The 13869-nt window shown below is 44.6% G+C and overlaps 1 protein-coding gene across 5 annotated transcripts in view; it reads right to left on the reverse strand.

Annotated features, from left to right (window-relative positions):
* The window catches only part of DNAJC14 (DnaJ heat shock protein family (Hsp40) member C14), a 100313-nt gene that overhangs the window by 57956 nt on the left and 28488 nt on the right, over positions 1–13869 (reverse strand). For 3 of the 5 annotated variants that reach the window (XM_078689082.1, XM_078689085.1, XM_078689086.1), the window contains exons 2-3: positions 2415–4105; positions 2094–2200 (exon numbers count right to left, since the gene is read on the reverse strand). In XM_078689082.1, the coding sequence (XP_078545208.1) occupies positions 2094–2200; positions 2415–4037 (1730 nt within the window). In that variant the 5' untranslated portion in view covers positions 4038–4105. The remainder of the gene's footprint in view (positions 1–2093; positions 2201–2414; positions 4106–13869) is intronic. The other 2 variants (XM_078689083.1, XM_078689087.1) reach the window with 1 other exon arrangement.

A 13869-nucleotide genomic window follows, 5' to 3' on the forward strand; every position in this document is an offset into this window, starting at 1 on the left:
ACATCAATTGCAACAACAGAGGTATGATTCGTAAGGAGAACCTCTCCCACCACGAGATAGCCTTGTGATATCACCTTGTGAGAGCAATTGCACTACCATAATTTTTGGTGCAATCACACTTTAAACCCACTTAATTGTATTGGGATGCATTCCACATGTTCTCGGTAAACCCAAACTCCATCAGCCCCCAATACAGATGGGCACTTTACCCCCAATCTGGCACCACCAGGAGGCCAGAACGGCCCACTGGGCACACAAAATCAAGGAACATAAAAATGCGATGTGGTGGCAGGCCAACCCCATTCCTCCCAATGGCGTAGACGCTAAAGTTCTTTCTGCATCACCCCAAACCTAAACGAGGCAAATTAAGGTTTTTATGACCAATCTACCAACCCACTCAGCCCCCCTCCCTCCCACCTCGAAACACACTGGAGCTGAAAGGGTCCCTAGAGATCAGATAACATTTAAACTGACAATAATGTGACTGGGCTGAGAGGCTACGACTTCTTGCAACTACTGCTACCCGATTCCCTAACACTTGACACCTTTTTTTCTCAAAAGGCCTATTGTGTACTCTGCATTAGAAGATGCAGCTGTTTTGGGAAGTTAAAGTACTCTACCAGTGTACTGTTTTTAACTGGGATATGTGTGGACTTTTGCCTTTCCCAAAAATTTCATTTTTTTCCTCCTAAATAATGCAAGGAAATTCTGTATTTTAGCCAAATTACACGTTTTCAGCTGATTATGGGTAATAAAAAGTGGTAGGGTTCATGCAAGTCACAGCACTTGGGCTCCGACGTAATCCTAGTTTTCACAAACGCTTGGGGCTGACAGGTTTCCCTGGGCACTGGCCAACGACAGGCCCAAATACAGCTCCGAACCACTCCCCAAATATCAACTTTTTTTTAAAGCAACTTGGGAGCATTTTACATAGCTGCATTTTGGCAACTGCGGGTAGGAGGTCATTTATGGAATTTCCTTATATCTTACAACACGTTTTTGAAAAAACTCTGAATCGCCTGACATTACTGATAATCCGAAATCGGGGGTGCCATAAATTACCCTCATCTCTAAACTCAGACTATTGGGCACATATCAAAAGTACATGGCTTTCTTTCAGATCTAATTTTATCACACTTTTACTTATCAAGTAATGCGTGGTTAATAAAGAATGAAAATTCACTGTCCAGCTTGTATCAATTGTAAGCCCAGGGCATCACAGGTTTTTGGACAAAACACAATCATTTCTACAATCAGAAGAACTGGGGGGGCGTAATCTTGTACTTTTTTGGTAGATGAGCATTTAGTACAAAAAGTATGGCTGAAAACCTCATGATCAATCACCTTTAATTCCATCACTAACGTTCCCAGTTTTTTTTTTATTTTGCTTTGGAAAACCCTAAACATTATGTATAAAAAGATGCCTTGGTAAATTCAAAACTGGGTCAAGTTTTAGAAATATGGGCTCAGAAAGTCAGATACTTGTGTATACCACAAATTGCAAGTAGGCAGAAAAGCATACTAATAGGAAATTAGAACAGGAAAAAATACCACCCCCATCCTCTCCAGTGTTCCGAAAGTAGGGATATGGGAGATCATAGCACTGCAAACCCTTTGTGGATGCACTTTTTAGAACAGAAAAAAAATATTGCACAGCATGCTCCTGTTAAAAAAACGAACATATTTTAGCTTTTTCTTAGGTAAATTATAATCCTATAGAGCTCTACAATCCCTAACAAGTGGAGAGAAAGGGTGCACATTTGTGCAGGACATATGTCGTGGAAAAAAAAGTTATGATGGACCAAGCATGAACTGCCAAAATGTGAAAACACAGAGGCTTAGCTCTGGAAGGAGAAAGGTGAATAGCAGAGTAATACAGGGGAACCCCGTTTAAGAATGCAATTAAATAGTTTTGATGTAGAAATCAGGAGTGTTTAAAACAATTAACTCCCTACAATATATCAGGCGCTACAACTTTCTGTGCTGCAGGCATCTGTGAAGTAAAACACTGTTATGGTCTAAGCAGACAGGGCAGCCCACTTTGCATGCTGTGTTAACTATAAATTCGTCAGTGCCCGAACCCCCAGACATACATTTCATATTCCTTCCGTTTTTCTGGGTTGCTTACGATGTCCCAAGCAGCTCGCACCACCTTGAAGGCCTCCTCCGCTCGAGGGTGAGTGTTTTTATCAGGGTGTACCTGTGGAGAGGACAGAAGCGTCTGTAAACATCTCCTTCTCAGGAGGGTCAAAGCTCTAAATGTTACCAACTCTCCTCTACCAAACTTAAAAACACAATTTAAAGCAAAATTGACAAAGAGACATGAAAGGGTGAACATATATTGTAAACAGGCACTCATAAAGGTCTGAGAAGTGCAACAGTGCTCTGGGTCATACCTCTAAAATGACACTTACCAGCACTGCCAGCTGACGATAAGCTTTCTTTAGGTCCATGTCAGAGGCGCCCATTTCCACCCCAAGGACCTGGAAGGGGTTCAAGTCCTCCTCAGGGATGTCTGTCAGAGATAGAAGGCGCTCAATCTCTCCGCCTGACGGGGAGCGTCCTGTTGCACCGGGGGAACCCGTTGAGGCTGACCCCACTTCAGTCTTCAACTTCTTGGAAGTCCATGGGTGCCAGACCCATTTCTGCAGCAGTTGGGTCAAATACTTGCAAGTCCTCCATTCTCGGAACCAACCCCACAGCCTGTATACAAGCGGCAGGCAAGAGGAGGAACTGGAGCTGGTAGCGCTGCTGCCAGTCCTGCACACTTTTTCCACAATTGCTAAAAGGGCAGATCTGGTGGGTCTCCAGCAGAGCCGGAGGCAGCCAATAAAAAGCATAAGTACCAGAAAAAGCAGGGCACAGAGCATCTTCAAAAGACGAAAAGCCAGCATACCCCAAGAGCAGCCCCACTGCTTAAGTCTCACAGAGAGGCTCCTTGTCCGCTGCCCCAGAACCTGGGCAGAATTGTGCAGGGAGGATTTTACAGAGACCAGGTCACATGTTTGAAGCTTGCAAAATGTGTACAGAAGAATGCCACCAGATTCCACATACTCCCCACACCGGTGAGTGACAAAGACTATGAGGTCAATGAACTTTCTGAAGAATGACACACAGTAGATACCCAGCTCCTCCACTTGCCTAGGTACCTCAGGTTTCAGCAAACGTCTTCCCTCTAATTGGCTTTTCTTACGCGCTGCCCTGTGCTTCACTGGCAGGGTTCGGCATTCCTTTTTAGCGTCATCCTTCCCTTCATCCCGATCTTTAGTGACAAGCCGATTCCTCTGCCGCTTCCCGCCTTTTTTGCGGACAGAATGATCAATATCCTGCCTCTGAGCATCTTCATCTAGCCCGACCCAATCATACTGTACCTCCTCATCATAGTCCTCTCGCCCATCCTGTGACCCGGCAGGATCAGAGCTGCAGTGTTGCCCATGCTCAGAAGGAATGCAGAAGCACGATAGACCACAGGAGTGTGCCCCCCGGGCAGAATACAGATGGTGCGGGTCCAAACTTTCCCCATGGCACTCGGGGGTGCAAAGTTTGGGGATTGCATCACAGGTGGAGCGCTGCTTTTCACGGACTGACTGTGATGGCCAATCAAAGTAGGCATTATTACAGAGGCCATCAGTCACATAATCAGAAGCATCCTCATCAGCCATCTCCTGCTCTTCTTCAGACACATCCCCTGCAGAAATCTCTCCGAGGGGACCATCAGCAGCCAGTAATGGACCATACGTCTCCACTTCCAGGTTTTGGATGCTCCCCAACGTGAGAGGGCAGCTTGTGCTCTTGTGTCCGTTGGCTGCGACTTTGGAACCAGAGCCTTCTGAGCCAAACTCAACACCATTGAGTACATTTCTGTGAGAATCTCCGGAGCCTGTTAGCTGCTCTTCTTCAAAAAGAGCTTGGCCTAGTTTGGGGTTGGAGCTTTCGGTGTTCCCCTCTTCAGGAGCCTCTGAACACCACGGATAACGTCTCTCAAACGGGTTCCAGTGAGATCTTCCTCTTGCAGCTCCAGGGCTCTTTTTCCCCATGTTACTGGCCCTGCTTCTCTTGTGTGGGCCGCACAGAACTCAAGTCACAGCCGTCATGGTGGAATCTTCTGGTAAAAAAAAAAAAAAGATATATATTAATGTAGTGATCAAAAAGGTGGGGTTCATTTTGTACCCATAACTACATATTCTACAGATGCACACAGGAAAACACTGACAAGAACGGACACTAACATTTCATTAAGCCAGCTTTATATTCTGAGCAATGTGGTGAGAGGCTAGGGTTGGGTGGGGTATGTACAGGACCACAATAATTAATGAATAGGTGTCCGAGACACGCACACTCCTTGTAGATGGAAAAAATAAATAATAACCCGGTGTTTGTAAAGCACAAACTAATCATCCCCAAGGGTCTCAAAGCACTGGGGGCTGTCAGGGAGATTAAGTGAGCTATTGCCCAGAGTCACATAATGCTGGGCTGATCTGCTTACGGCGCTGGGGATCGAACCGTGAGACCAGCGGTCCAGAGTCAGCCGCCCTGGCCACTGCGCCACATCTCTCCCCCTACAAGGTCCACAGCAAGGGGGAGGTAGAGGAAGTGTCGGTGGCCTTGATTTGTTCAGCTACAGGTCGCTTTAAGTACCAGAGCATCATCTGTTTCATGTTTGAACAAGTACACCTGCAACGCTTACCAACTTCTCTGTATGCTCTTAACCCCTTTGATGCTTAGGACGAGCTCAGCTCGTCATGAGGCACAGTGGAGCTGAGCTCGTCATGAGGCACAGTGGAGCTGAGCTCGTCATGAGGCACAGTGGAGCTGAGCTCTTCATAACTGCCGCGGCCTCCCACGCACGGTGAATTCGCCACCTGTGTGGCTGTTATACGGGAGTGGGCGGAGTCCAGCTCGTCATGAGCACAGCTCCACTGTGCAGCATAACGAGCTGGACTCGTAATGAGTACCGAGGCGCGGCGGCCCCCTCCCCCTGTACCGCGGGGGAATTAGCCCCGCATGGAAGGGGTTAATGTACAATAAGGTACTTATTTTAACAGCACTAAATGTAATGTGCCGCTACACAATAACTGTTTACTTTATCTTAAACGTCCAAAGACAAGAAAAAAAACACCCTCAATAGTAATTCAACCATTCTCCTTAACCTCAAACCCTCCATGTAAAACCCAACAACCCTTGAAATACTTCAAAGTTAATACACCCCTGTAATATCCCAGAGCAGAACAAAGAATGGAACTCGATAAAACTTCCTTTAACCTCAAATCTGAAAAGTACTGCACTTCACCACACTCCCTCCAATATATAAATTCACTGCAAATGCTCTTAACACCATGACATCACACATATTGTAGGAGAAATAAATGTAACTCACAGCACTGCCTTTAACGTCCCTCTGCAGGGTAACAAACCATAAGCTTACAGCATTTCTTATCCATCTTGCTACAGAGACTTCGTTCTTTACAGCACTGATTCCAACCGCCTACTAGAACAAGTATTGGCAAAGCCAGTAGGTCTCGCCTTTGTGAGAGGTTCTAATTTTGTTTTCTCTCTTCTACAGTAGTTGAGTGGATAGTAAGTGTGGATTGTGTGCGTTTGTGTTCGTAAAATAGGTTAGAATGTTACCTATCTCAAAGAGATCATGATTGATATGCACTCCATTAAAAAGAACGAGTTACACTTTAAGTAATTGATCAACTTGGCTACCCAACCCGGATGCTTAAATATCACGAAAGGAAAATGTAGCTAAGCATAATCCTACATCCAGACAGTTATGCTTTTCTAAATGATTCACTGAGGTATAGACTCTATGCACAAAACACACCAAACTTGGAGGGTCAGGCAGGCAGCGGGAAGGCACATAGGGACCAGACATAAAGAGATAAATGTGACCAGCACACGGATAATTAATAAAGGTCAACGGGATAGCACACGGATTGCAAGAGGGGTCAGAGCAATGCCAGATTACTGTGGCCCCACTGAATGAACTGAGTGTTTTCAAGAGGTGTTTGTGAGTGAGAAAAAAAATTGTACGGAACGTATCTGCTCGTGAAACAATCAAAACATTTGATTTTATTGAATGGCAGCACAGAGGTATTAGCTAAAGCTAGAAAACACACTACAGCAATATTTAAAAGAGCGTTCAAGGTTGTCCAGTTAACAGGCTGGTGCTAGAGGATGCACCGACATAAGTTAATGATGGGAGGCACACTTCAGTAAAAAAAATGTTCAGTTTCAGTTTATAAACTGTATTTAGAATTTAAAAAATCACAAAAGTCATCACAGGACAAACACAGAGACTAAATTGGACAATACATCATATCGCTATATCAACACACTTGATAATGACTTGGACAAATAATACTCATTATTAAAACAATAAATAATTTAAAACCGCTCTAAAGCACTCCCATAACAGCGGTCTGGAAACAAATTTTCCTTTTTAAAAGAGCATCAAGTCTATACGATAAAATTCAAATACAATAAAAAACAAGCATTTGCAATGCAATAGGTCTCGCATTAGGAAAGTTTGAGCTGTTGGTATTGTAAATGACAAATTTTATATTTATCTGTTGGTTTTGAAAATAGCGAAATTAATAGCTTTGTCATTTACAATGCCAATATTTTTAACTTTCGCAAATGTGACACCTATAGCATTTGTAATGCAATATGTGTTGTATTTACGTGACTTAGATGTATTGATATTACTAATAACAATGTAGCATAATTATGTGGCAATGAGTGGTATTGTGTGGAGTGTGTTGCATTCAGTAGAGTAATTATGTGGCGTGTAATTATGTGGCACTGAGTGGTATTTGGAGTGTATGTTGCATCAAGTGCAGTGTAATTATGTGGCGTGTAATTATGTGGCACTGAGTGGTATTTGGAGTGTATGTTGCATTGAGTGTAGTGTAATTATGTGGCGTGTAATTATGTGGCACTGAGTGGTATTTGGAGTGTATGTTGCATTGAGTGTAGTGTAATTATGTGGCGTGTAATTATGTGGTATTTGGAGTGTATGTTGCATTGAGCGCAGTCTAATTATTTAGCATATAATTATGTGACACTGAGTGGTATTGTCTGGAGTGTATTTTGTATTCAGTAGAGTCTAAATATGTGGCATGTAATTATGTGGCACTGAGTGGTATTGTTTGGAGTGTATGTTGCATTGAGTACAGTGTAGTTATGAAGCATAATTATGTGGCACTGAGTGGTATTGTGTGGAGTGTGTTGCATTCAGTAGAGTGTAATTATGTGGCGTGTAATTATGTGGCACTGAGTGGTATTTGGAGTGTATGTTGCATAAAGTGCAGTGTAATTATGTGGCGTGTAATTATGTGGCACTGAGTGGTATTTGGAGTGTATTTTGCATTGAGTGCAATGTAATTATGTGGCATGAAATTATGTGGCACTGAGTGGTATTCGGAGTGTATGTTGCATTGAGTGCAGTGTAATTATGTGGCACTGAGTGGTATTCGGAGTGTATGTTGCATTGAGTGCAATGTAGTTATGAAGCATAATTATGTGGAACTGAGTGGTATTGTGTGGAGTGTGTTGCATTCAGTAGAGTGTAATTATGTGGCGTGTAATTATGTGACAGTGGTATTTGGAGTGTATGTTGCGTTGAGTGCAGTGTAATTATGTGGCGTGTAATTATGTGGCACTGATTGGTATTTGGAGTGTATGTTGCATTGAGTGCAGTGTAATTATGTGGCTTGTAATGTGGCACAGAGTGGTATTTGGAGTGTACGTTGCATTGAAATTATGTGGCGTGTAATTATGTGGCACTGAGTGGTATTTGGAGTGTATGTTGCGTTGAGCGCAGTGTAATTATGTAGCATATAATTATGTAGAGTGTATGTTGTATTTAGTAGAGTGTAAGTGTGTGGCCTGCAATTATGTGGCACTGAGTGGTATTGTTTGGAGTGCATGTTGCATTGAGTGCAGTGTAATTATGTGGCTTGTAATGTGGCACAGAGTGGTATTTGGAGTGTACGTTGCATTGAAATTATGTGGCGTTTAATTATGTGGCACTGAGTGGTATTTGGAGTGTATGACTCACCACTACAAACACAACCACACACACAACAACACAACACCAGCCGTCAGTGCACGCTTTCACCGGGGCCAAACACCACCAGCCATCAATGCACTCTTTCACCAAGCACAAACATCATCAGGCGTACAATACCAGGCAGCCGTCAGTGCATGCTTTTACAAGGCGCACTCACCAGCAACCGTCAGTGCACGCTTTCACCAAACACACACACCATCAGCCATCTGTGCACGCTTTTACCAAGCACACACCCACCAGCCATCAGTGCACCCTTCCACCAGGCACACACACCTCCAGGCGCCAGTGCACTCTTCCACCAAGCACACACACCACCAGCGCACGCATCAATTGTTAACGCATCCACAATTAACTATTGTAGCAATCGCAGTATGGTACACTTTACTTTTAAACATATTCATCTAAAGCACAGCATGCCACCATTGCTAAAACTACAATCCAACCCACATAATTCCACTACACACCACATGCACAATGCCATTAGCTCAAACTCAAATAAATCCGAGCCCGATTGCATTTCTAATGCTTGTTCCTTTTGCCCGGTGTTCGTCTTTTCTTGCCCTGTGCACTGAATGGGCTGTGCATGCTCATTAGCAGGCATTTAAATGTGGAAGATATGCCCCCGACCATCTCCGGTCGATTCTTCGGCGTCCTGGGAGACGACTGTTTGAGGCAGAGGGTCATCGTTTTCAGGTATGCTCACTGGGGTTGTGAGGAGTTTAGTTTGCATCGAGTTTTGGGCGGTGCGCGGTCTTTGACTTACGCGCTACTGGGGAAAGGCGTCTTGAGTACTGCTGTGAAAAATGTTAGGCATGTGGGCTCTCTCGCCATAACGTTTATGCTATGCCCGTCCCCGGTCGAATGTATGTTTTGCATTTTTGCCGGGACTGGCTCGTAGTGTACCTTACTTGGGCAGCATACTTTATTAGTGCGCCTTGGTGATAATTGTTAACAGATACGGGTAATGCAAAAACTTTAGCGTGTGTGTCTCGCTAGATATATATACCCGTTTTCATTCCATGCGGTACGGTCACAATCATAATTTGTGCTCCTCCCTGTCTCATATGTTCTCTTTGCAGATAAATGAGCACACATTCAGAGCTTTGATGTTTAAGTTTTTGGCTTGAATTAAATAAGAAACGTGTGTTCACCGTCAATCAAAGCCTCACTTTTTACCACGTAAAAAAACAAGCAAACTCACCGCCGCAGCCCGGCTTCAACAGGAAGCCAGGCAACCTTTGTCGGGACGGGGGCGGGGCCGGACACGCGACCGGAGCTTTCCAGGAGGCAGGCTGCAGTGGCTGGTGCATGGCTCCGGTGCAGAGAGAGGAGAGCCCTGCGTGCAGCCGGCGTCCGCCCGGGAAGCCAAGGAGCGGAGTGCCGGTGTCCCTGTGCCCGTTGACGTCGGAAGAGTCCTGCGGAGTAGAAGTCCCGGTGAGTGGGGCTGCAGCGTGTGTATGTGTGTGTGTGTGTGTGTGTGTGTGTGTGTGTGTGTGTGTGTGTGCGCGCGCCTGTATGTGCGTGCATGCAGAGGGGTGGGGGCTGGCTGTGTCCCGGTGAGTGGGGCTCCGTGCTTGCGTGTCTGTGTGTATGCAGGGGTGTGGGGGGCGGCAGCGTGTGTGTGTGTGTGTGTGCGTGCCGGTGTATTGTGTGCATGCAGAGGGGTGGGGGCTGGCTGTGTGTGTGAGCAGGGGCTTTGCACCGCGCATGCGCAGCTATCAGACGCTCGCTCCCGATGTGAAATCCGACCTCGTCAAAGCGCGCGTCTGGTAGCTGTCCACTCTCCTAAATACGGGCAGCATAAGTTGTCGAGCTGATGCATTCATGCTTCGCATGAATGCCACATCAGCTCGACCTAAAAATGGGGGTCGCCCACATTTCATATAGAAGGAGAGAAAGGGTAAACCTTCACTTTGAGCGCATTTTGCTTTGTAATGTTCTGGAAAACAGGAGATAGTGAATTACATTGTGTATTTCTCTTACTTTATAACTTTCTGGTTACATTTGCATCTCTTGGTAGGTACGTATTAAGCAAAATAACTATTTTACGTTCCCTGTATGAAATTTAGAGCTGCTTATTCTGAGCTGTAGGCACATTCAAGTTCGTATCCACTGTGTGATCTTGGGTAAGCCACTATTGACTTTGCCTTTCTCATCACTAAATAGGAAGCCGATCGAAAGGACTGGGTCTTGAAGTGGATTTATATGCAATATACCCATGGGTATTCATTCTGTACAATTCATGAATGTTCATTGCATAGATGCAGCTTGTGCAGTGTTTCCTGAAATATATTTCTGAAAAAACGTAAAAGTAGTATTCTACAGATAACAGAGGTTGTTCATGTCTGCGCTTGGGCTGTGAAAAAGGCTTGAAAGAGTGTACATATGAGATCGCTAAATAGACCTCCGAGCAAGACAAGACTGGCATGCTTCCTACTATCAGCAGAGGACACCTAGCAGAGCAGCACTGCACATAGAAAGCAGAGGAGTTCTCTCAGTCGTGTGCACGCATGTATGTATGTGTCTGTCTGTCTTTATGTATGTTAATGCTATCTCTCTTTCCACCCCTGAAGCTAATAAATTGAGCACTGACTGCTCAGGAAACACGAATTATATTCTGGCCAGTAAAACAGAGATTTCAAGGAAGTAACTTGCAGATAAGAGCAGCTATCTACTGGACTCATAAAAAGCAGACTCGCTCCTTGAGTTTTCAAACCTGCACTAGATGTTGAAGGCTGGCGTTGTTCATTGCTTGAGAATGCTATTTTGTAGGAAACATGGTTTAATAGTTAAATGTCAGACTTTAGGACCAGGAATATTGGAGTTATGCAATGCCCAGTTTGTCTTACAGTTTATGTTTTATAGATGAGTAAGAGAGGTCAAACATGATATGCATACAAAATGTAAATGCGCTCCGTTTATTTCACTTTGGAACCGGCATGTTAAGTTCTACCCATTTGAATCTCCTGGTATGAACCATTTTCTGTCACTATCGCAAATACATAACGGACTCGAAGGCAGGGGCGTAGCTAGAGCTTGTGGCGCCCGGGGCTATCCTTCAGATTGCCACCCCCTTGGGGGGGTGCTGGGGAAAAAGGACGGCGAGCACCTGAAAGAGGTCCGAGAGACACGTAGTATCGCCGCTAATAGTTACCTCGATCATGCAAGTTACATGCACATACATGACACTGTCCAGGGCTAGACAGTCCCCATCCCCAAAATAGTGCCGCCTGGGGCGAACCGCCCCCACCTAGCTACGTCGCTGAAGGAATAGCAGAATGAAACCCAAAACTTACATCAGTTCTACCTACCCTGTTTGTGACATCTCACTCATAACATCACAGCTTAGATTTCAATGAGAACCGACGGAAACCCTTGAGCTTTACGTTTTGCTGAAGTCCCATTTGCCTACGACTCCAATGGAGACCTCTGTGCCTTAGATTTCAGTGGAAACCTGTTGGTCTAAGATTTTGATGAAGACCCCCTTGCCTTAGATTCCAGAGCAGCAACAACGAAGAGAAATAAAACACAAGGAGGACAGGCAGAAGTGATTTTTTAGAAGACTGCGAAGAGCTGGACTATTTTTCTTGTAACTTTCCGTTTTTTTGACCCTGGTGGAATGGAACAGGTGTACAGGAGCTGAGACCAGCCTCTAGGGGACCCAGGTTGACTCTCTTGGGAAAATCGCCAGTCTGCCAATGTGCCCTGGGGGAAAGAAGCCCGGCTGAGAAGAGTGTGTTGTGTGGGGGAAATAGATACACTTTACCATAGTTCTTTTTCAGCCCGATCTTAATTCAACACAGAAAGATGTTCCTGTTCGCCATGAGAAATAATCCTAAATTGAATTGCGATTAGAGGGATCAACTGATCTTCTGTTGGACACCAGAAATAATGTACAGTTATCGTGTTGGTCGGAAGGAAATGAAAAAGAATACTTTCAAAAAACCAAGACTTCATTTGTATATTCATACTTTATGCAAATGTATCATCCAGAGGAGTCAGGAAGAAGCGCTGTACGTGATACATAGCTGCCAAGGTTTCAATGCTATGTGTGACATTTTGATAATTTCAGAGTAATTATGAGTGACATTTTAATAACTATGAGTGACACTTTCTTGTGCGCAAAAATAAGCAATGAGGATGAAGCAAACATATAACTATCAAAAATTGCACTCATTTGAGCAACGAGAAAGTCTAAGAAGATCTTAAAACTGCAGCAAAGCACCAGAAATGGAACAGCACTAACCTATTAAAAGCAGTAACTCGCAGCTAATCCTCTAAAATAGTTTTGCGAATATACATGGTTCATTTTCTATAGCAGAAACTGTCAGAAGACAAAACTCTGATGTCGCTCCAGCACTCCATTATTCACCAAGGTTACCTTGATCTTTTTTCTTGATGCATGAAAACTCCTGGCCTATCCCTGTCTGTTTTAACCCCATTCATAACTTACCTAGGGTGCCTTCATCGGCCCAGGAGGAGCAGGGGGTGAAGAATTATTCCAAATATGATTGTCATGTAGCCAGGTAGATATTCATTTGTTAAAACGTAATCATGAAGATACTTCTTTAATGCCGACAAATGATACTACTATAAACGTAAACACAGAGAACACCTTATAGTTCACCAAGAGGAAAGACAAGCAAATTACGATACGCAAAAGTGAACACTCATGGGAATATGTGTCAGAACAATGTCGGGCTGGTAGCAAGCATGCAATAAGTGCAGAGTGAATCACACAGGTATGAGCAAAGTGAGCAAGGAGCCCGCCGATATGGGATAAAAATCTAGAGGAACAAAAGAACAAATACAATTCCAACAGCACTTCCAATACCCAGATTTAATTATGGATGGGGACCCGTTTTCAGCATGAAGCAGATCAAACAACTTAGCCTGTAATTGATTGTTTGTAAGCGATCTTAGAGAAGGCATTGTAGTATTTTGTAGTTATAAATAGGGAAAGACATCAATTATTGTGAGCATTTCTACACATATTGTTCACTAATAACGCTAGTTCATACGGTATAAACCAGCAGTGAATGACAAAACTACAAGCGATCCCCCACAAAGGGATATGAGAAAGCTCAAACACTATCTCATACTAAAACAATAAGTTGGTATGTGCACAAATTGACATCCAGCTGTACACAAAGCGCCCGAAGCTGTCGGATTACTCCAAACAGCGAAGGTGCAACAAATAAACCGCTCCCAAACAGATTAAACATTCCTCAGCTAAAGTGCAGAATACCAAATAAACAAGTGAGCTAAATGTTACTCACGGACTCGTCCCCCGCCAGGCCACATTTTGCGCCTGTGATCATCACCACGATGTAATGTTTCTTGTTTCTGATACGCAGGGGCTCAGTGTCCTCCTGTCTGTGAGTGAGAAATTAATTAGTCACTCTATGTGGGCCTAACGCCGGGGGTTTTATTGATCAGTCAGCAGCGCACGGCACCGAGTACTCAACTCTCAGATTGAGTCCCCTGCGGCGCCGCTTCTGATGACACTTTACCTCGAAGTTCCTCCACTCCGGTGACGGTCACATTCGGATTATTAATCCCGGCTCCCGACAGCCAGAAGCAAGCACTGCTGAGGGCAGTCCACGCTCCCCGGTCACGTCACGAGGTGCTTGTCTGAAAAGCGCGGCACCAGCGGGCCTCAGAAAATATGCAGGAAGGACAGGCTGCCGGGCAAATTTTAAACATTTAGCAGCATTCTCAGCCACTCCAGAGCTGAGAGCAGGCAATGCCAGGCATCGTTAACCATTAATTTACTGCTCGAGCCCAGCCGC

The sequence above is a fragment of the Lissotriton helveticus genome, chromosome 1_1 (assembly GCF_964261635.1).
Source record: "Lissotriton helveticus chromosome 1_1, aLisHel1.1, whole genome shotgun sequence".
Classification (NCBI taxonomy): Eukaryota; Metazoa; Chordata; class Amphibia; order Caudata; family Salamandridae; genus Lissotriton; species Lissotriton helveticus.